General features: G+C 51.4%; 2 protein-coding genes across 9 annotated transcripts; one reads left to right on the forward strand and one right to left on the reverse strand.

Moving 5' to 3' along the window:
- Positions 1-9,379: 9,379 nt before the first annotated feature.
- SMIM29 (small integral membrane protein 29) lies at positions 9,380-19,100 on the forward strand. 3 transcript variants are annotated; one of them, XR_013830221.1, is made up of 6 exons: positions 9,380-9,441; positions 10,524-10,710; positions 10,905-10,930; positions 11,201-11,306; positions 16,856-16,958; positions 18,872-19,100. XR_013830221.1 is itself a non-coding variant. In XM_079934628.1 (5 exons), the coding sequence occupies exons 2-5, from the start codon at positions 10,600-10,602 to the stop codon at positions 11,546-11,548; spliced, it is 309 nt and encodes a 102-aa protein (XP_079790754.1). In that variant the 5' UTR covers positions 9,380-9,441; positions 10,524-10,599; the 3' UTR covers positions 11,549-11,950. The 3 variants fall into 3 exon arrangements, 2 of the variants coding, with proteins under 2 accessions (XP_079790754.1, XP_079790755.1); XM_079934628.1 differs by lacking the exons at positions 16,856-16,958; positions 18,872-19,100 and adding an exon at positions 11,483-11,950; XM_079934629.1 differs by lacking the exons at positions 16,856-16,958; positions 18,872-19,100 and adding an exon at positions 11,483-11,950 and having other exon boundaries at positions 11,240-11,306.
- On the reverse strand, positions 12,113-20,765 carry HMGA1 (high mobility group AT-hook 1). Of its 6 annotated transcripts, none has more exons than XM_079934623.1 (5): positions 19,741-20,764; positions 17,448-17,593; positions 15,478-15,561; positions 14,775-14,829; positions 12,113-13,457 (listed from the first exon to the last, which is right to left on the reverse strand). In XM_079934623.1, exons 1-5 carry the CDS (start codon positions 20,237-20,239, stop codon positions 13,204-13,206), a joined length of 1,038 nt encoding a protein of 345 aa, XP_079790749.1. In that variant the 5' UTR covers positions 20,240-20,764; the 3' UTR covers positions 12,113-13,203. The 6 variants fall into 6 exon arrangements, with proteins under 6 accessions (XP_079790749.1, XP_079790748.1, XP_079790751.1 ...); XM_079934622.1 differs by having other exon boundaries at positions 17,415-17,593; positions 19,741-20,763; XM_079934625.1 differs by having other exon boundaries at positions 13,258-13,460; positions 14,779-14,829; positions 19,741-20,595.
- Between the last annotated feature and the right edge of the window lie 1,589 nt (positions 20,766-22,354).

Consider the following 22,354-nt stretch of genomic DNA (forward strand, 5'->3'; position numbering starts at 1 on the left):
TTTGCCTTATGTATTGAGGTGCTCCTATGTTGGGTGCATAAATATTTACAATTGTTATATCTTCTTCTTGGATTGATCCCTTGATCATTATGTAGTGTCCTTCTTTGTCTCTTGTAATAATCTTTATTTTAAAGTCTATCTTGTCTGATATGAGAATTGCTACTCCAGCTTTCTTTTGATTTACATTTGCATGGAATATCTTTTTCCATCCCCTCACTTTTAGTCTGTATGTGTCCCTAGGTCTGAAGTGGGTCTCTTGTAGACAGCATATATATGGGTCTTGTTTTTGTATCCATTCAGCCAGTCTGTGTCTTTTGTTTGGAGCATTTAATCCATTTACATTTAAGGTAGTTATCGATATGTATGTTCCTATTACCATTTTCTTAATTGTTTTGGGTTTGTTATTTTAGGTCTCTTCCTTCTCTTGTGTTTCCTGCCTAGAGAAGTTCCTTTAGCATTTGTTGTAAAGTTGATTTGGTGGTGCTGAATTCACTTAGATTTTGCTTGTCTGTAAAGTTTTGAATTTCTCTGTCGAATCTGAATGAGATCCTTGCTGGGTAGAGTAATCTTGGTTGTAGGTTTTTCCCTTTCATCACTTTAAATATGTCCTGCCACACCCTTCTGGCTGCAGAATTTGTGCTGAAAGATCAGCTGTTAGCCTTATAGGGATTCCCTTGTATGTTATTTGTTGTTTTTCCCTTGCTGCTTTTAATATTTTTTCTTTGTATTTAAGTTTTGATAGTTTGATTAATATGTGTCTTGGTGTGTTTCTCCTTGGATTTATCCTGTATGGGACTCTCTGTGCTTCCTGTACTTGATTATTTCCTTTCCCATATTAGGAAAGTTTTCAACTGTAATCTCGTCAAATATTTTCTCAGCCCCTTTCTTTTTCTCTTCTTCTTCTGGGACCCCTATAATTTGAATGTTGGTGTGTTTAATGTTGTCCCAGAGGTCTCTGAGACTGTCCTCAATTCTTTTCATTCTTTTTTATTTGTTCTGCTCTTTGGTAGTTATTTCTACTGTTTTCTCTTCCAGGTCACTTATCTGTTCTTCTGCCTCAGTTATTCTGCTATTGATTCCTTCTAGAGAATTTTAAATTTCATTTATTGTGTTGTTCATCATTGTTTGTTTGCTCTTTAATTCTTCTAGGTACTTGTTAAACATTTCTTGTATTTTCTCCATTCCATTTCTAAGATTTTGGATCATCTTTACTATCATTACTCTGAATTCTTTTTCAGGTAGACTGCCTATTTCCTCTTCATTTGTTTGGTCTGGTGGGTTTTTACCTTGCTTCTTCAACTGCTGTGTGTTTCTCTGTCTCCTCATTTGGCTTAACTTACTGTGTTTGGGGTCTCCTTTTTGCAGGATTCAGGTTCGTAGTTCCCGTTATTTTTGGTTTCTGCCCCTAGTGGCTAACGTTTGTTCAGTAGGTTGTGTAGGCTTCCTGGTGGAGTGGACTGTTGCGTGTTCTGGTGGATGAGGCTGGATCTTGTCTTTCTGGTGGGCAGGACCACGTCCAGTAGTGTGTTTTGGGGTGTCTGTGACCTTATTATGATTTTAGACAGCCTCTCTGCTAATGTGTGGGGTTCTGTTCCTGTCTTGCTAGTTTTTTGGCATAGGGTCTCCAGCAGTGTAGCTTGCTGGTCGTTGAGTGGAGTTGGGTTTTAGTGATGAGATGGAGATCTCTGGGAGAGATTTTGCCATTTGATATTACATGGAGCCATGAGGTCTCTGGGGGACCAATGTCCTGAACTCTGGGAGCACGGATTCTTAACCACTGTGCCACCAGGGAAGCCCTCAGCTGTGTTTTTATCATGAAAGGATGTTGAATTTTTATCAGATGCTTTTCTGCATCTATTGAGTTATGTGGTTGTTTTCCTTTGTCCTGTTAGGGCTGTATGACATTGATTTTCCTATAGTTGAAACACCCCTTCTATTCCTAGGGTAAATCCCATTTGGTCATTGTGTATAATCCTTTTTCATGTGCTATTGGATTTGGTCTGCTAGTATATTATTGAAGATTTTTGTCTATGTTTATAAGGAATATTGATCTATACTTTTCTTATGGAATCTTTCTCTGGCTTTGGTATCAGGATAAAGTTGGCCTCAAGGAATGTGTTAGAAAGTGTTCCCCTCCTCTAATTTTTGGTAGAGTTGATGTTAGGATTGATGAATTGGATTGATGTTAATTCTTCTTTAAATGTTTGGTAGAATTGGCCAGTGAAGACATCTAGTCCTGACTCTTCTTTCTTGGGAGGTTATTGATTCCTGATGTAATCTTCTTGCTTATTACAGGTCTGTTGAGAACTTCTATTTCCTCTTGAATAAGTTTTAATAATTTGCATGTCTTTAGGAATTTGTTGATTCATCCAGATTATCTTGTTTGCATATAATAGTTCATAGTGTTCTCTTATAATCCTTTTAATTTCTGTTTTCATTTCCGGTTTTAGTTATTTTCATCTTCCATTTTTTTAGTCAGTCTAACTAAAGTTTTGCTATCTTTTCAAAGAACCAACTTTTGATTTTGTTGATTCTATTGTTCCCCCCCCCATTTAATTTATTTGTGCTCTATATTATTTCCTTCCTTCCTTTAGTTTGCCCTACTTTTTCTAGTTCCTTAGGGTTTTTTTTTTTTAAGCGACTGAACTATTTTATTTTTCTTTATTTTTTTGGCTGCATCGGGTCTTAGTTGCAGCATGCATGATCTTTGTTGAGGCATGTGGGATCTTTTTGTTGTGGCATGCAGGCTTCTCTCTAATTGTGGCATGTGGGATCTCTCTCTAGTTGCAGCGTGCAGGCTCCAGGGTGCATGGGCTCTGTAGTTTACCACATGTGGGCCCTCTCACTGAGGCACACGAGGTCAGTAGTTGTGGCACACAGGCTTAGTTTCCCAGTGGCATGTGGGATCTTACTTCCCTGATCAGGGATCAAACCCATGTCCCCTGCACTGGAAGGTGGATTATTTACCACTGGACCACCAGGGAAGTCCCTCTAATTCCTTAAGGTTTAAAGTTTGGTTGTTTATCTGAGATCTTCTATTAATGTAGGCATTTACAACTGTAAATTTCCCACTGAGTACTGCTTTTACTATATCCCATAAGTTTTTGGTATGTCTCAAAGTATTTTCTATTTCCCTAGTGGTCTTCTTTAATCCACTGTTTTTTTAAGAGTGTGTTGTTTACTTTCTGCATATTTGCTAATTTTCCAGTTTTCCTTCTGCTACTGATTTCTAGATTAATTCCATTGTGGTCAGGGAAGATGCTTTGTATGATTTTAATCCTTTTTAATTTATTGAGAGTTCTTTTATTACCTTACATTTATATTAATAAGAGATATTGATCTGTAGTTTCCTTTTGTGTGTTTGTCTGGCTTTGGTATGAGGGCAATGCTGAGTTAGAATGAGTTAGGAAGTGTTCCTTTTCTTTCAATTTTTTGGAAGAATTTGAGAAGCATTGGTATTAATTCTCCTTTAGATTTTTGGTAGAATTAATCAGTGAAGCCATCTGGTCCTGGTCTTTTCTTTGTTAGGAGGTTTTAAAATGTATTAAAATTTGTTTTGTGGCCTAATATATGATCTGTCCTGGAGAATACTCCACGTGTACTTGAGAACAATGTATATTCTTTAGGACGAGTGTTCTTTATGTCTTTTAGGTCTAGTTGGTTTATAGTGTTTTTCAAGTACTCTATTTCCTTATTGATCTTCTGTATAGGATATTCTTTCCATTATTGAAAGTAAGGTATTGAAGTCTCCAACTATTAGTGTAGAACTGTCAATTTCTCCCTTCAGTTTTGTCAATATTTGCTTCATATATCTTGGGACTGTGTTGTTTGGTGCATATATAATTGTCATAACTTCTTCATGATTTTCCCTTTTTATCAATATAAAATGTCCTCCTTTGTCTCTTGTAAGAGTTTTTGACTTAAAATCTATTTTGTCCAATATTAATATAGCCACCCTAGTCTCTTTTGGTTATTCTTTACATAGAATATCTTTTTCATCCTTTCACTTTCAACTTATTTGTGTCTTTGGGTCTAAAGTGAGTCTCTTGCCAGCAGCATATACTTGGATTGGATCTCTCTCTCTCTCTCTCTTTTTTTTTTTTAACATTTTAAACTGTTTCTAAGTGTACAGTTCAGTGGCATTAAATACACTGTTATGCAAGCATTACTACCATCCATCTCCAAAAAGTTTTTCATCTTCTCAAGCTGAAACCCCGTACCCATTAAACAATAGCTCTTTATTCCCTCCCACCCAGCCCCCCCGCCCCAGCCCCTGGCAACTACCATTCTACTTTTTATCTATATGAATTTGACTACTCTAGGTACCTCATATAAGTGAAATCATACCTTATTTGTTCTTTCGTGGCTGGTTTCTTTCACTTAGCATAATGTCTTCAAGGTTCATCTATGTTGTAGGTGTGTCAATATCCCATTGTACATATGTACCATATTTTGTTTATCCACTTACCTGTCGATGGGCACTTGGGTTGCTTCCACATTTTGACTATTGTGGAGAATGATGCTATGTACTTGAGTATACAGATATCTGTCTGAATCCCTGCTTTCCATTCTTTGCAGTATATACCCAAAAGTGTAATTGCTGGATCATATGGTAATTCTATTTTCAATTTTTTGAGGAACCACCATACTGTTTTCTGTAGTGGCTGCACCATTTTATTCACACCAGCAGTACACAAGAGTTCTTTTTTCTCTACATCCTCACCAACAATTGTTATTTTCTGTTTTGTTTTGTTTTAAATAATAGCCATCCTAATGGATATGAAGTGGTATCTCATTGTAGTATGATTTGCATTTCCCTAATAAGTAGTGATGTTGAGCATCTTTTCATGTACTTATTTGGCCATTTGCATGTCTTCTCTGGAGAAATTTTTTTTCAAATCCTGTTAGATCATTTTAAAATCCATTCTGCCTTTTTTTGTGATAGAATATACATAAAATTTACCATTTTAATCATTTTGAAATATACAAATCAGTGGCATTAAATACATTCATAATATTGTGCACCTATCACCAATCTCTGTCTTTTAATTGGTGAGTTTAATCCATTTACATTTAAAGTGATTACTGATATTGAAGGACTTACTTCTGCTATAGTACTGTTTTCTGTGTGTGATATCTTTTTCGTTCCTTAATCCTTCCAGTACTGACTTCTTTTGTGTTTGATTTTTCTCCTAGTATGTACCATTTTGATTTCCTCTTCATTTCCTTTTCTATATATTTCCTACTTGTTTTTGTAGTGGTTACCATGGAGATTACAATTAACATCCTAAGATTAACAGTTGATTTATCATCAGAAACCCCAAAGGCTAGAAACCAGTAGAATGATATATTTAAAGAACTGACAGGAAAACACAAACAAAAACCTGTCAACCAGTAATTCTATATCCAGAAAAATTGTCCTTCACAATTAAGGAGAAGTTCAGACATTCCCCGATTAACAAAAACTAACAGCATTTGTTTAGTAGACCTGCCCTACAAGAAATGCTACAGGGAGTCATTCAGACTGAAACAAAAAGGCACTAGATAAAAGTTCACTGATAAAGGTAAATATAAAAGCCAGTATTATTGTATTCTGGGTATGTAACTCTTTTCTGATTCTTACATGGTTTAAAAGACAGATGCATAAAACAATAATTATAAATCTATGTTAATACGCATGCAATATATAAAGATGTATTTGTAACAATACCAACTTCAAGGGGGACATAGAATTGAATAGGAGGAATTAATGTATGCTATTGAAGCTTAAATTGAAGCTATAAATTTAACCTAGATTCCTATACATTTATCTATTTCTTAGGTGAGCTTTGGTAATTCATGTCTTTCCATCTATTCTTCATTTCAACTAAGTTATTGAATTTATTGGCAAAAAGTTGTTCCTAATATTCCCTTATTATTCTTTTATTATCTGTAGAAACTGTTGTGATCTTACCTCTTTCATTCCTAATATTGGTGATTTGTATTTTCTCTCTTTTTTCCTGATCAGTCTGGCTACAGGTTTATCAATTTTGTTGATCTTCTCAAGAAGCAGCTTATGGTTTCATTGATTTTCTGTTTTCTATTACATGGATTTCAGCATTGATCTTTGTTATTTTCTTCTGTACACTTTGGTTTCAGGTGGACGCTGAGGTCGTTGACATATCTTTCTTTTTTTAAATAGATATTTAGTGCTATAGATTTCTCTAACAGAGATGTCCCACAAATTCTGATACACTGCATTTGCATTTTCATTCAGTTCAAAATAATTCCTAATTGATCCAGAGGTGTGTTATTCATTTTCCAAATAGCTGGGAATTTTCCAAGGATCTTTTTGTTATTGATTTCTAATATAATTCCACTGTGATCAGAACACACACTTCGTTATGACTTGAATCCTTTTTAATTTATTGAGACTTGTTTTATGGCCCATAATATGATCTGTCTTGATAAATCTTCTGTGTACACTTAAGAATATGTATTCTGCTAGTGTTAGGTGGAGGATTCTATAAAGGTCAAGTTGGTTGATAGTGTTGTTCTAGTTTACTACATCCTGGCTGATTATTTGCTTGTTTCATCTATTATTCAGAGGGTAGTACTGAAATCTCTGACTAAAACTGTGATTGTTTTTTCTTGGAGCTCTATCCATTTTTGTGTCATATATTTTGAAGCTTGCTTATTGGGCACATGAACATTTAGAATTGTTATGTTCTCAATTAATCAACCCCTTTGTCATTACAAACTGAACTTTTTTTCATCTCTGGTAATATTCTCTGCTCTGAAATCAACTTTGCCTGATTTTATTATAGCCTTCCCAGCTTTCTTTTGACAAGCATAAACATGGTGTATCTTTTCCCATCTTTTTGCTTTTACCCTATTGGAGTCTTTATATTCAGAGTACATTTCTTATGGGCAACATGTAATTGTGTCTTACTATTTTATCCATTCTGATAGTCTCTGCCTTTTAATTGGGTTATTTTATTATTATTATTACTATTATTTTGGCCATGCTGTGCAGCATGCGGGATCTTAGTTCCCCGACCAGGGATCAAACCCGTGTCCCCTGCAATGAAAGGATGGAGTCTTAATCACCGGACTGCCAGGGAAGTCCCTTAATTGGGTTGTTTAGACCATTTACTTTTAATGTGATTATTGATATATTTAGGTTTCAGTTTATCCTCTTATTTGTTTTCTGGTTGTCTCATCTCTTCTTTGTTACCCTTTTTCTCCCTTATTTTGGATTACTTGAGAGTTTTTAATTCTATTTTATCTCTTTTGTTGACTTACCTAAAATAACTCTGTTATTTTAAGGTTTACATTATGTGGATTTAACTTATAACAGTTCATCTCATCACAGGAACAACCCAGGCCTCAAATGCAGTCCCAGAGTAGCTGCCAGAACACAGCTGTCCAAGGAAGAGGGGCCCGCCCATCATCCCATTCTGCCTTACCCTTGGTGATCACACCAAGGGCCTTGGGAAGTCATTACACCACTCAGGGCCTCAGCTTACTCACTGTAAACTGAGGTCGTCCCAGCTGCCCTGCCTACCTTGGAATGGTGTTCTGTCCTAGGAGTAAAGACCCTGTGCCTTTCCACACACCGGCCTAGCTAATGCAATCACTAGGCCTGCTCCAAGGACCACTAGACCCTCTAGATATGTGGTTGGAAGTCCTGAGGATGGGAACAACAGTTGGGTGTGTGGTCAGCCAAGGGGGCCTGGGTCTAAAACATACTACTTGATCCCTACTTCCTTGTGGAAGGTGAGGGAGGCCCTGCCTGGGGAGGTGCCTCCTTCCTCTGCCCTCAGGTCTAATAGAAGACTCTTATGGGTGGTCTCCCTACTCTCCAGACTCAAAGGCAGAGAATACCAGGACATCTGCCTGGAGCCTTCAGACCCAAGCTTTTCTCTCATTCCTTTCCCTTTATCTGATTCCCCAGTCAGATGGTGGTGTCTGGAGGCAAGAGGCAAGTTCCCACCTGCCCTCTGGTTCCTAATTGGGTCATCTCTGCACCAGACCTGCTCTCATCTAACCACCTCTGGAAGGACTTGAGGAAACTGAGGCCTGACCAGACAAAGTAGCTCAACCACATCCATGCCATTGGCTGTCTCTGGCAAGAATAGGGCGACCCAGGAAATTCCCTGGCGGTCCAGTGGTTAGGACTCCAGGTCCAGTGGCAGGGGGCACGGGTTCGATCCCTGGTGGGGGAACTAAGATCCTGCATGCTGGGGCGGCACAGCCAAAAAAAAAAAAAAAAAAAAAAGAATAGGGTGACTCACAGCACCCCTGTATCTCCAGTAGCACTTGAGGACCCAGGAGGGCCTCAACCTAGTTCGGCTGCCACAACCTTTATGTTCTTGGGTGTTTTCTATCGCCTGCCAATCTGGAGTTTTCCCAATTGTGTGTGATTCTGGTGACGGAAAGGTAGGTGTGGTACGAAACTATACACACACAATTCGAGGTAACTAGATTCACATGCAGTTGTAAGAAATAACAGAGATCCCTTGTACACTTTGCTTAGCTTCCCCCAATGCTAACTTTTGCAAAACTATAGTATAACATCACAACCAGGATACTGACATTGGTAAAACCCACTAATCTTATTCAAATTTCCCCAATAAGTGTGTGACATTTTTAATTATCAGACGACCGAAGCTTCAACTCAAGCTTACTTGGCAAGTTACCTATGACCCAGAGGAACTTCACCTCGCTGCTCAGTCTGTGCCCTGGAAAACCGGAAAGAGGCTAACAGGGAATTTAAAATTCTGGGCATGCTACGTGCTAGGCTCTACCCATGTCATGGTTTAATCCTTACAGCAGCCTGTTTTACCAATATTAAGAGTGAGGCGCAGAGAAGGTGGCTAGGTGGGTGGACCTGAGGTCCAAGGCTGGGCAGGGGCTACCCCAGGCCTGCCTACACACTCTGAGCACTGCACAGAGGGCCAGTCTGCGCCGCTAGGAGGTCTAGAGGGCCCAACAAAGCCCTTGCGGGGCTTTGGAGGCCTTGTGGGGCCTGGGCTAAACGTTAGAGCGTGACTGGGCTCCAACCAGAAGTGCGAGTAAAGCGGACGCCAGGCCTCTCCCTGGAATGTGAGCTCCCAAGCGCGGCCGCATAGCAGGGGTCCGCCCCGGGGTACGCCGGGAAGCCGCGCGCGCCCCTCCCCTCTCCGCCCCTCCCCGCTGCGCAGCCCTCGGCTGCCCCCTGCCGTCACAGGGTGGACCCCGCAGCCCAGGCCGTCTCGGCTCGGCGCCGCCAGCACCCCCGGCCTCCGGATTGGCCCCTCCCGAAGCCTCCGGGCCTTCTGCCTGCCGCCATCGGATTGGCTGCACCCTGATACTGTGGCCCCGCCCATTTCCCCGGGTCCTTTGATCACGCGCCTGACGGCTCTTCCGGGGCCCGGGAGCCAACCGAGGGCGTTCCTTTCCGGGCTGCATCGGCGGGAGGTAAGGCTTGGCCGGGTTGGATGGGCTGCAAAGCGCGGGTACAGGTCCACGCCTCGGGGTGTTGGGATGCCAGGAGGCCCGGGCCCCTCTGTGCTCCCCCTAAGTTCCCTTCCCCTGGCCTGAGCCTCCCAGCGCCGTGGGAACTACCTCCCGCTCTCCGTTGCTGGTCCGCATCCTAGGAACGGCCTGTCACCCTCCCTACCTCGGCATGTCCCCTCTACTATGGGACGGGCATGCGACTGGGTAAGCCCGGAGCCTCCACGGGTAGCGGGACGGGTAGTTCATACCTTGCCCTCCGATAGAAGCCCAGGAGAACCGGGGTCAAGGACCTGGGTGTATCTGCGTGCAGCCACCCGTGGACAGTCTCCTTGCATCTGTCATGGGAGCTGACCCTCTCCACTTCCTTCTGTCATTCCAGGCCAGGAGGGGAGGGACCCGGGCGGAGCCCCGAGTGGGGACCAGGGGGCGGTGACATCACCTCGCAGATGCAGTCCAGCCCTGCCCACTTGTGTCCACCCTGGCACATGAGACCGATGGGGGAGACGGTGCCCAGGCTATGCCTGGCGTGACTCCAGGGACAAAGAGGGCATAGGACCTATATAGACCGAAGTGTGGGCACTGGACCCGGGCCGAGATGGTCTCCTTCAGATGCTCCCACCTCACCCCTAGGCTGCAATGCAGGACCCTCATGTTTTAACCTAATATCCCCATTTTGCTCCACTGGATAGCTGCTGGCAGTCCAGTACCCCGGGAGGCTGGGGCAGGAGCTGGGAACCTACATCTAACCTCTCCTCAGGAATTGATATCTGCAAATGTTTGGCCAGCACCTGAGCTGAGCACCGCCCCCGCCCCCCCCCCCGATGTGGGGATAGGAGCTGGGCAGGACTCAGGCCCTGGTCTGGGCCTCCCTTTGGTGCCGTTTACACCCAGGACTTGCTGAGAGTCCCTGGAGGGTTAAACCCAGCACATTGACCTGGAAGATCCCTCTTCCCAGTGCCTGACCTAAGTTTTCATATATTACTAGCTCTTGGGGAGGAATCCGGAGCCTGAGTGGAATTGACAACCTCCTTCCTCCTCCCCAGGGAGCCCAGTGGAGGCGCCCTCCCGAGGCAGTACTACTGCCCATGCTGACTACCCAGCCCTCTGGCTGCCGATGTCATGAGTAACACCACAGTGCCCAATGCCCCACAGGCCAGCAGCGACTCCATGGTGGGCTATGTGTTGGGGCCCTTCTTCCTCATCACCCTGGTCGGGGTGGTGGTGGCCGTGGTAAGGAACCCCCCACATACATACATACCTACCCACACCTTTGCGAAGGCAGGGCTGGGTGGGCCTGGTCCAGCCTGCACACAGCATCTCAGCTGTCCTGCTGTTACGGGAGAGGAGGGTGTGGAGGTAAACCCCTGTCACTTGTGGGCCATCCTGGGCTCAGCGGCCTCCACAGTGCTGTGTCTCTGTTACAGGTAATGTATGTCCAGAAGAAAAAGCGGTGAGTGTCCCTGCCCCCCCGCACCCCCTCCCCCGAATTGTGCTTAAAGTTCTTCCCACAGGATCTGAGATCCCTGCATACATGTAAGATGCTCCTCAGCCATTCAGACACAAACCTGCAATTCCCTGCACTCCCGTTAGGCTTTCCTGCCCAGACATGTCTCGTTAGAGCCCTAGTGTGCCCCTGCCAGGGGGAGTAGAGACAGGGCAGTCAGGTGTCTGAAGAAGGGGAGTGGGTGCCCTGGGCTGAGCCCCCTCCCATGCTCCCCAGGGTGGACCGGCTTCGCCATCACCTGCTCCCTGTGTACAGCTACGACCCTGCTGAGGAGCTGCACGAGGCTGAGCAGGAGCTCCTCTCTGACGTGGGAGACCCCAAGGTGAGCACTCTGGGGACAGCGAGAATCAGCAGAGGTGGGCCTGCTCTATTGATACCCCTGAAGACAGAGCCTGGTTCTGCTCTCAGCCTTCCCCATGTGGGCCGTGGCTAGTGGGGTGCCTCCTCCCAAGTTGTGCTGCGGACTGTGCCCTGTGGTGCGGGTCTCCTCCCCTACAGGTGGTCCATGGCTGGCAGAGTGGCTACCAGCACAAGCGGATGCCCTTGCTGGATGTCAAGACATGACTTGAGCCCCCTGCCCTGCTCTTCAGAACCATGGGGTCCTGGAACGTCCAGGGCCCTGCAGCCTGCTGCTTCCCCCAGCTCCCCCTCCCGGGTACTGGGTCTCCATTCCTCCTCCCATCTGTCTCCAGTCCTAAGCCCTGCATAGCAGTCAGCCCCCACTGTCACCTCACTCCCTGCTAGGCCTTCAGTCCTTTGTGGGCTGAGCCTACCAGCCACTCCCAGGAGCTAATGGGAATTTTTCCTTCTGGGGTGGAAGGGTGGCTGGGAGACAGGGTGGAGCTTTGCCCTTCCACAGGCACCACCTTTCTCTAGCCCTCCCTGACTTGGCTTTGGAGCTGTTCCCATGGTGACAGGGCCTAATGTATAATATTCGGTATATATATTTTGTAAATAAAACGTTTTGTGGCTAGGGGTGTAGTTGACTTCTTCAAGAGGGGCTTAAGTTACCTTCCCTGGAGCTGACGCCAATGCTTTTTCTTCTTCCTCCCCCACCCACTAGAGCCTTGGTTTCCACCCTTCCCTATTCCAGGCACCCATCACAGAAAGACTCAGTCCAGAAAAGGATATTTTTTTATTCAAGTAACTGCAAATAGGAAACCAGAGGGGGGGCCCCAGGCTGGGACAAATAATGGCTACCTCCTCCCTGACAGAACAGGGGGAGAAGGTGGCCCCTACACCCGACGGTCAACACAGGCCCCCCTCCTTACTCTGCTGCAGCATCCTAGGGGCAGGGCCCCACCTTCCCTGGGACTGGGGTAGTCGGTAACCCAGCCTGCTTTGCCCCAGGCCCCTTCCCCTAAGAGCATCTTGGAGGAGGGGAATGTGGGCAGAACAGGAGGCAATGAGGATGAACATTTGGCGCTGGTAGCAGCAGCAATGACGGATGTCTAAGAATGAAACATTGAACAAAAAACAACACAACTGTCCAGAGGTAGTTTGTGAACAGAGGAAAGATGGAACCAGAACCTTGGGGGTTGGGGAGGAGCAGAAGGATGGGAGTGGGCAAGGCTAGCTCCTTGTTATTAGTGCCCCGAGTGAGGGAAGGAAGGGGAAACCGAGGTCTAGAGTGGAAGCAGACAGGGACAGGGAGTGGCTCTAGCCCGCCTTAAGTGGCTGCCACCGGGAGCCCAGGCCTCCTGGGCCTCACCTGGATAAAGGTGACTTTGCATTTTCATCACTGCACTGGATTCCAGGGTGAGGGCAAGGTAGATTGGAGCCTGCTTAGAGGGGGGAGGGGGCTTAAACCCCTCCTGCCTGCCTTCCTGTGCCCCCAAGGGGGCGGCCCAACCTACTGCAGGGACTAGGCAAGGTGGGAAGGAAGCAAAGGGCGTGCGAGCCACCCCTGGTGAGACACAGCTTGGTTGGGGGCATCTGGGGCCCATCACCCCTCTCCAGTGGCCACGCCTGCTGCCGCTAGTACAGTGGGAGTGGGGCATGTCAGAATGAGATGGGGCTTGGGCCCCTTTTTAAGGCCAGGGGAGCCCTCCCAGGCCCCTTAATGGGAAGCCAGAGGGAAGAGTCGGGGATTAGAAGGGACCCCGAAACCAAGAGCCCAGCCAGCAAGGTCCCCACGCTGAGGGAGTGGGGATGCAGCAGCACGGGAGCAGCTCGGTGGGAAGTCAGGTGCGTGGGTCAGGGGTCGCTGGGACCCGAAATCAAAGGAAACTGCTCCCGACTCGGGCCCCCGGGGGCCCTGTGGCGGCGGCTGGTGTGCTGTGTAGTGTGGTGGTGAGGGCGCAGGTGGGTGGCGGTGACACGAGAGCCTGGGGGAAGGGGTGGGGGCAGTGGGAGCGGAGCGGAGCTGTCCAGTCCCAGAAGGAAACTGCTCCTCGGTGAGGGAGCTGGCGGCGCGGCACGGTCACTGCTCCTCCTCTGAGGACTCCTGCGAGATGCCCTCCTCTTCCTCCTTCTCCTGCAGGGTGGGCAGGGCCATCAGCAGGAATGCCAGGCCTGTCCCCCTCCCTCCTCCACCGCCCAGGGGCCAAGCTCGCCCCCAACCCCTCCCCGCACTCCCTGGCTCTCCAGAAGGGGGATGAGTCAGGGCTGAGTGTGTGGGTGACTCAGCAACCTCCACGGCCCAGTTTCATTCATAAAAAAGGAAGAATTTAAAGGGAGGGAAAAAAAACCACACACATGCTGCGCTCACACAGAGCCAGGCCCCCTGGCCCCCAGGCCCATGGCAGGGGTACCTGGCAGAGCTCGGGGCACCACTGAGCTCGAGGAAGCGAGGACGTGATTGGTTCTCGGGCAGGGGAGGAGAGGAGGCAGCCAGGGAGAGGAAATGAGGAGGGAAGGGGTGGCTGGAGGCTGCATGAGCCCCCCTGGTGGGTGCAGGGGAACCGAGTGGCCTTGGCCTGCAGGGGCAGCTGCTGGGCTGCGGAGCAGTGGCCACAGGCTGACCCCAGGCCAGGGCGGGGAGGAAGGGGAAGTGTGTGCCGCCGGGGCTCACTCACTGGGCGGGAATGTCGGGACACCACACGGGGCCCCCGTGCCAGGCACAAACTCCAAAACAACTTGTTTCCTGTTACTCACTCCTGGGGCCCGGCCAGCACCCAGAGCTCCCCTCACCCGGTGGTGGCTCGAGGAATGAACGCCTCAGGGAAGACAGGTTGGGGACAGTAAAGGGCTGGGAGGGCCCTCACTGCAGTGGACCCCCTGGCAGCATCTCCCGGCTCAACCCGCCTACTTCCATTACCAGCTATCGGGGCCTAGAGATGGACGGCGCCTCCCTGAGGAGGTAGCTCCCTGCGGCATCGCACCTCAACCCCCACCCAACGTGACCCCCTCGCCCGCCCGCCTGCCAAGGCCTGAGCTCCCTTGCTGCTCCTTAAACCTCTTCGTTCTCGTTTCTATAATGGCAGCGGAGGAGAAACACTAGTAGTTGACCTCCAAGTTCACCCAAGAAGTTCTGAGTCTGTTCTAAAAGCAGAGGAAGGAGAGACAGGGACCACCCCCAGTAGGGCAGCGCAGGGTGTCTGGTCTGGTTTGTACCTGGGACCCCTCAGGTCTCGTGGACACAGCCCTTTAAAAGCCCTGGGCTGGGTGCCAGGAACCCTAAGCCCTGGACAAGTCCCTTCCCCTCTCCGGGCCTGGGTAAAACATGAAGTCTCACCATTCCTGGCCCTGCGGGTCAGGGAGAGCCATGTTCCTATGCGGGATTAGGATGGGGGCATCTCCCGCTCTTAACAGCCTCCCCAGAAAAGCCAAGCTGCCGCCACCTGTTCACCTACCAGTTTTTTGGGTCTGCCCCTTGGTTTCCTCCCTGGAGTTGTGGTGGTTTTCTAGATGGTCAGAGAAAAGATCCACTAAGTCAAAGATGTTCCTGACAGTGCCCTGGATGGTGAGGGAGAGCAGGGAGGGGCAGAACTACCTTCCTCTGCTCGGGGCAGCCCAGGACTCTCAGCCCAGCAGGCCCACCCGAGTCCAGCTGGTGATGACTGGCCAGCCACACTGCCCCCCCACCCCAACATACACACACGCCCCCCACTCCCTCCTCCACCCATGACTCAGAGGATATGAGTCGTGTCTTAGAAAAAATAAAATAAAAAACAAAACAACTTCTCTGAAAGGCTGATGCCACTGTAGATCTGGCCTTCCCTGCTTCTCCCCACTCCCTCAGGAGCCCGGGGGGCCTCCGGGAGAAAAGGTGACATTCTCAGCCCAGGAGCTGCCCCTTCGCTCCTCCTAACTCGCCTCTCTCCAGACCAGGAAAGCTGCGGGACATCTGACTCGATTTCCCCAGTGTCCTGGGCAGGACCAAGGCCCCAGAAGTGAGACCTCAGTCATTGCCCCACTCTCTTCAATTAGCAAAGACACATCGTCCCCCATATGCCAGAGAAAAAGAGGGTGCCAAGAATAAGGACAAGCCGGCCCTTTCCCAGACCTCCTATGGCTGCTGTCGTGGGGAGAGGGCCCTCCTCAAGCCTCACCCGGGTCTTGGCAGCGCCCTTGTTTTTGCTCCCCTTCGGTCGGCCCCGAGGTCTCTTAGGCGTTGGCACTTCGCTGGGCTCCTTCTGCAAAGACAGACAGGGCAGTCAGGGACACAGAAGCCACCTGTCCCCCCCTTTTCAGGACAGAGCCCTCTGCCCCAGCCCAGCAGAATTAAGTCTGCAAGCCATCCTCCAACTCTGGAATCCACAGGAATCATGGAATCATGGCAGGCAGCCCTTGGGATTCAGGGTCTCCGTCTGAATATCTTTTGCAAAGTCTCTCCCCTTGCTTCCCTATGACAGCTAAATGACAAGAGGCCAGAAGGCCTCTGGGAAGGGTGTCACAGAGGCAGAAAGACACTCTTAGGCAGCTCTGTCCTCATGCCAGCTCGGCCACTGACTAGCTCTAAGGTCTCGGGCAAGACACTTAATGCTCGAGCCTCAGTTTCCCTCATCTGTAAATGGTGACAAGACTTACCTTGTAGAGTGTCACGAAAACTAAATGAAAAATGTACAAGTGTCCAGCACTGGGCTGTGATCATTGCCCACCCCCTCAGATGATGCAGAAGAGGGGAAAGGATCCCCCTTCCCCCTAGAGGGAACCTACAGCCTCTACCTGCAAACCAGACTCCCTTCAGGCTGCCTCCTAGGGAGAAGGAGTTATGTCCAGATCTCGGAACCCCAGAGATCCCTGCCCACTGGTGCCGCTGAAATTTTAATAAGCCCGAGACAGAATAAAAAACTGCTACATAATGCATAGAAGCTGGGCAGCAAAGGCACGTCAGCTATGGTTTCCCAAGGCGGCTGCCTAGGGGCTCTTCATGGTCCAGTAACCCAACACCCCTTCTCTGACCCCCCCACTGACCACAAGCTAACAGGCGGCAGGGGTGGGCCTAGGGAATGAGACTAAGAGGATGAGCTCCCCACACACAAACTGTGGGCTCTGAAAGAGGCAGTTGAATTCCACCACCCGTCAGACTCCTCACGGGTCCTGAGGGTCAGTACAGGCCTCTCCACCTACAGATGGGGGGCGGCACCCGGGGCCCGGTGGACACAAGCTGCCTGATGTGTAAAGAGCAAGGATCGACCTCAACCGCTTTCCTCTCCTCTGCCCCACGAAAGGGAAGTAATGGGGCTTCGCCAACAGCTGCCCCTTACATGGGGATAGATGCCCCTCTGTGAGAGAAACCCAAGATCTCCGCCATGTAACAGGTGGTCCCCACAGCCCGACTGGCCAAGCTCCCTGGGGTGCCCACAGTGCCAAGCTGGCCTTTTAATCCCACGGGACCTTTGTGAGGGGCAGAACCAGGGCTCTCAGTCACTCTGCCACCAACTCCCCAACATTTTAAGCTTCTTGGGCTTCCACTTCCTTTCACAGAGCTGGGGCAAAGCCCAATCCAGGGCCACTCAAGGAGGCCCGTGAACAGGTGCTGGCCCAGAAACTGTGACTGTCCTGGGATGAGGAACTACAGAAACGTACAGTAAGTATTTAGAAACCTTCACAGTAAATTTCACAGTAAATTAACAAAGTACTATCACATGCAGTGAATATAATAACAAAAAACGCTGGGCTTCCGTATGTAAACGTTCACGTTTCTACAATTCATCTTTACTGTTTCATAATGCACTGGTCCACGATGGACTGGAAATAAAGGGTGGGTGGTTTATCACAGTGTATAAGCACTGACTGGCCTGCGTGACTACAGGGTCACTTCTGGCTCGGACTTTCGGGCTCGGGCTCAGGGCTCCCTCGGGCTGCACTTCTCTCCCAGACTCTCAGGCACCAGGGATGCATGTGTGGGGTGCACGGGTGTGTGGGGAGAACACACATGTACAGGAATGACGCTGCGCCCTGCCAGTCCTGCTTTCACCTGCCAAGACGCCTGGCACCTCCCTAGCCCAAAGAGGTAAACTGAGGCAAAGGTTTGGACACCCACCTGACTCCCTACCAGCGCCGTCCCGGGACTCACCGGAGGCTGCTTGCGCGGCCTGCCCCGCCCTCGCTTCTCAGTGCCGTCCTTTTCCTGCTTGGAGGCCAAGGGCTGGCTGGACTTCGAGCTCGACTCGCTCATCTTCCCTTGTCGGCAGAGCAGGTGGAGGAGCGACGGCTGGGATGCTAGGAGGCGGGAAAAGTTGTTTTAAACAAAACCTCTTGCTTTAGCCGCCTCCTACCCCCTCACCACTCCCACCCTCCAAATGCCCGGCAGGAAACTGCCTGCTCCCAGGGGTCCCCGCGATTCCCACCTGGGCCGATGGGGGCATCTGCCCAGCCCAGCTTGCAGCCACAGGGCGGGGCTGGGCCGTTGGGCCTAATCAGCTCCTTATCTCCTCTTCAGAACGGCTCTTTGTCGTCCTGCCAGCCCCACAGGGCCCGGGGCCCAAGGGCCCAGCCAGCCCAGTCCTGCCTGTGGGTAAGGCCGCCCTGGCAACGGTGTGGGTGAGATGGGGGTCCTCACACTGCCAAGGCCCCCTCCCTCCACCAAACTGCCCCTTCCCTTCAAGAGAAAACCAAGCCTGGGTAGCTCGCAGGGAACAAGGGCGGAAAGGTAAGCAGAGAATGAGCCCTGGGCATCTGGCAGCCATAGACATCAATCCCTGGCCCACCTGCCAGAGCCCCACCAGTTCCTTCCGCTGCTGTCTCCCTGGGTAAGAGCCTTGGGGGTTCAAAGATGGGGACGATTTGGGAAGAAGGGTGAAGGGGGTTAAAACCGCAGTGGGTGAGGTGGGAGGAGGAAAAGAAACCCAAAGCTGAAAGGTGAGTCTCCTCTTCCCCCTTGCCCGCCCCCACCCACCTGGAGTCAGATGAGATCTTTCTCTTTGATGCCTCCTTACATGAGGGGCAGGGACTTGTCCAACTGAGAGGGGCCCACGTAACAGATGCTAGCTGACGCCCTGAAGCCCCAACAGGGCTGAGCCTAAAAGCTCCTTGGTCCTTTTCTAACATCTCCCCTCTCCTTAGAGGCCTGTTTGGGCTTCATCAGCCCTACTAATATAGAATTTACCTGAAACCCCCCTCTGCAAGGAGCATTTGGGAGTCTGTTCCAGAGGCTGAGAAAGGACAGTGAGGGCCCTCGCACCCCCATCCCTGTCCTGCCCGTTATTATCCCCCAGTTACAGATAGAGACGTGTCCTGGGAGGCCTATGGTTCCACACCTCCCTGATAACCAATCCCTGGCTGCCCTTGGCAAAGGGTGGGCCCCAGTGGCTCCACTTCTGAAAGCCCCTCAATTTACAAAATGTGGGTAATGATAAAGCACCTGCCTCACCTACCTCTCCAGACTGCGGCAAGGATGAAACCAGGTAAAAGTTAAAAACGCTTCAACAACAGAAAGCTTCATTCCAGATCAAAATGAGAACTAGAACGTTTGAAAATGACTTTCTTTCCCCTTTTCAGATTCAGACAATTTCCAATTTTAACCCAATGAGAGGAAAGACTGTTTTTGCAAACTTGTGATTGTTAGAGGGCCTGAGGCCCCCGATCCTCAAGTACTGAAATGCTCCAGACGGCGGGACTTTGGTAATTATTCCATTTTATAATATTTCAGACTTGAAGACCCTTTTAAACAAGGTGGTTGGTGATTTATCCTGCTCCATCATTAGTGGCGTGGCCTGCTCTGTAATTGCAGGCAGTGATTAGAATCTTATATTACACCACAGGTCCCCCTTCAAAACTAAACATCACAATTAATCAGCTAAATGAGTGCTGACCTCACATGAGGTTTGCTGGAGGCCCCCTCGGAGAGGTGGTTCCAGTTGGGCAAAGCCAGCCCCTAATCCCATAAAGCCTGGGCCAGCCTGCCTGGGGATCCTGGTGGGTGTCCCTGGTGTTTCCCCCCACCTCTTGCTGCTGGGGACCCTTTAATCCGCTCACCCCAACCCCAGATCCAGGACTCCAGAGAAGGCAAGGCCTGAGGCCCTCTCTGGTGAGACTAACAAATGCTTGTCTCTTCCACCTGTTTCTGAACATCAGAGAGGCCTGGCTTGGCGAAGCCACGTTTAGGGTCCAACTTCAATCCTTCAGTTGGTAATAAGCCCTTTCAGGCCTCAAGCCTGTCTCCTCCACACACTGTGCACGCAGTGTGAGCTCCACAAATGCTGAGGCAATCTGCAGGAATGACTCGAGGAAATCATCCTGGAACCACCTTGTTTTCCCCAAAATAGTAGCCCAGAGAGGGCTGATGAGTTGCCCAAGGTCACAGAGCAAGTTGGCGAGCAGGATGGAGTGGGTTGCTGGCGACCCTTCTAGTCCGCCACTTTCCTTACCCGTCTGGGGGCTGGTAAAATCCCTGTCGTCCCTGCTGCAGACCCGGGGCCCAGGGTGACTCTGCAAGTGTCTGCGCCCGGCGGTTGCAGGTCGGCCGGCGGGACTGGGGGCTAGAGCGCGGGGGGAGGGGCGCAGGCCGCTTTCGCAGGCGCGGGAAACCGGTGCACCCCGACCGCATGCACCGCCACGAGGGTGCACCCGGCCCCACTTCCTGCCAGAGGGGGCACCCAAGCCCGCCTTGGGGCAGGAAACCTGGCGCGCGCGGGGGAGAGGAAGAAAGGCCACCTCCCTCCGCGCCCTCCCCGCAAAATAAAGCCCCAGAAAAAAAAATTGAAACGGGGAGTCAAAGGAACTAGTTCCAACAGAGCCCAGCAAAGCAGAGAAACCAGTTTGTGGGGGCGGAAGGCAAGCCGGGCCCTGGGGGCTGAAGAGGCGCGGGCCGGGCCAGAGGTGGGGTCGGGGTGAAGCCCCAAACCCAGGCCGGCGATTCGGCCTCATCTGCGGAGGGGCGCCAGGAGAAAGGCCGAGCTGGAGTAAGGCCGAATTGCGGGGTTCCTGCCCATCGCCCTCACTTCTAGAACTTCCCCAGGCTGCAGGGGCCACCCGGCCCCCCACTCTCCCCTGTCGCCGCAGCCCGTTCCTCTCCCCGCCCCCCACAACCCAGGCCCGGGCTCGGGCTCGGGCGGGAGCGGCGGCCGCGCGAGGTGCACCGGGCTCCGCCGGGTGCACAACTCGCGCTCGCCGCAGCAGCGCGCCCCCTCCCCCACCGCGCGCTTTTCCCGGGTCCCCGCCCCCCGCAGGGCGCCCGCGGCGCGGGGGAAGGGGTGCCGGTGCCCTCCCCACGCCGCCGGGCCCCGCCGCCCGCCCCCGCGCCGCGCGGCCCTCCCCCGCCGGCGGCTCGCGCAGCCCCGGCCTGGGAATAAAGCCGGAGGCGCGCGCTGCAGCCCCGGGCTGCTTGCAGGAGGGGCGGCGTGCAGCGGGGGCGCGGGCGCCCCCCTCCGCCGCCGCCGCCGCGGGCCCCGGGGACGACTCACCGCGAGCTCGGCCGCCGGCCTGCGGTGCGCGCTCCGGGCTGCCGGGAGCGACGGTGCTGGGCGCTGAGGACCGGCCTGGCTCCGCCGCCGCCGCCGCTGGTAGCAAATGCGGATCTGAAACCGGGAGAGAGAGCAGAGGCGCTCAGAGACCGCCGCCGCCGCGTGCTCGCCGCCCAGGCCCCCGCGGGGTATTTATATGTCACATCCAGGCGGGGGGACAAAAATATTCCCCCTCCCCCGAAGGATGGCGAGGGGCAGGAAGCTAGGCACGGCCCGTGCGCGGCCTCAATAAATAAATAATTTAATTAAATGATAGATATAAAAAAAAGGAGCCACCGGAGGGGCCGCGAACTCACGCCTTCTTGGAGCCGCGCCAGGGCCAGAAATAGCCCGGGCTCGGAGTCCCAATTAGAGAAGCGCAGCCCCGGCTCAGGGGAGCTTAAAAAGAGCGACCCAGGGGCAGGGGGGACGGGCCCGCCCGCGCCAGCCGTGTCACTGAGGGGGCGGGGCCATGCAAATGAGCCCGGGGATTTAAAAGGGCGGCCGCCCGCCAGCCGCTGCCGCCGCGCGGGTGGGTGTTGAGTGTGGGGAGGGGCGAGCGGTGTCGGGCTTCTGGGGGCGGGCGCGCGCGGGAGGCCTGGGCTGAGAACCCGAGGCCACGGCCCACTTCCCACAGTCCCGGCCGGGAGACGTGGGGAGGTGTTTAGAGGGGTCACCAAGGAGTCCTTCGGGGGGGAGAGGGCATCCTTACTGCATGGAATGGGGGTCCCCGGGAGAGTCACCTCTTGGGGCCTTCCGGGTGTGTGGGCTTGGCGCCCGCGGGGCGCGTGGATGTGGGCGGGTGTTGGTGCTTGCGGGGGTCCGTGCGGGCGGCAGGGGTGGAGAGAAACGCGCCGGTTGGAGAATTTCGCGGCCTACCCGCCGCTCCCTTCACCTAGGTACGCGGCCCCTAGATTTTCCCTCGGCGGACAGGTGTCAGCATGTGCATTTCGGTCCCAACCCGCGTGTGGCTGACTGGTGAAATGCAGGTCTTGTGAAATTCAAACGTGAAACTTGTGAAATCCAGGGTTTAAATTTATTAATGGGCCCGAGTGAACCATAATCAAGGTGCAGCCTTCAAGCGAGGCAAACGATTGGCTCCTTTGCAGGTAAACCTGAGGGAGGGGTCATTCCTTGAGGTGACCCGGATGGTGTTTTGGAGACCAGTGATCCCTCGTGGTACCCTGGCCCCTTCCGCTGTGCCTTTTTTTAAAAATAAGAACGCGTTAGCCGGTGGTCGTCTGGAAGCACTTTGAGGGCAGGAACTGGATCTACGCACGCCGTACCCGCCACGCCCGGCGCAACAAAGACTTGTACAAACGAGAAGGAAGCCAAAGTGGGAAGATGGCGGGGAGGGCGGTGGGAGAAGAAAGGGCGCTGTCAGGCGCGCCCTGCAGGCCGGGCCTGCACCTCCCCGCCCCTGGTCCCAGAGGCGGCCTTCCACACCTCCCGTGGTGCAGGGAATTGCAGTGCGGCCCAGTGACACACGGCTGTGACTCATGTTTTTCCTTGCTCCCCTTCTTCCCCCCTGGCCGTTGGA

This window comes from Stenella coeruleoalba (genome assembly GCF_951394435.1).
Source record: "Stenella coeruleoalba genome assembly, chromosome: 10".
NCBI lineage: Eukaryota > Metazoa > Chordata > Mammalia > Artiodactyla > Delphinidae > Stenella > Stenella coeruleoalba.

Coding starts and splice junctions, on each gene's coding strand:
- HMGA1 (XM_079934622.1), bottom strand. CDS start 20,239: ATGAGGCCGAATCGCCGGCCTGGGTTTGGGGCTTCACCCCGACCCCAC. Junction 15,562..17,414: donor CGGCGCTGGTAGGGAGTCAG/GTGGGTGTCCAA, acceptor CTGTCTTTGCAG/AAGGAGCCCAGCGAAGTGCC. Junction 13,458..14,774: donor CAGACCCAAAAAACTGGTAG/GTGAACAGGTGG, acceptor ACCCTGCAGGAG/AAGGAGGAAGAGGAGGGCAT.
- SMIM29 (XM_079934628.1), top strand. CDS start 10,600: ATGAGTAACACCACAGTGCCCAATGCCCCACAGGCCAGCAGCGACTCC. Junction 10,711..10,904: donor TCGGGGTGGTGGTGGCCGTG/GTAAGGAACCCC, acceptor TCTCTGTTACAG/GTAATGTATGTCCAGAAGAA. Junction 10,931..11,200: donor TATGTCCAGAAGAAAAAGCG/GTGAGTGTCCCT, acceptor CATGCTCCCCAG/GGTGGACCGGCTTCGCCATC.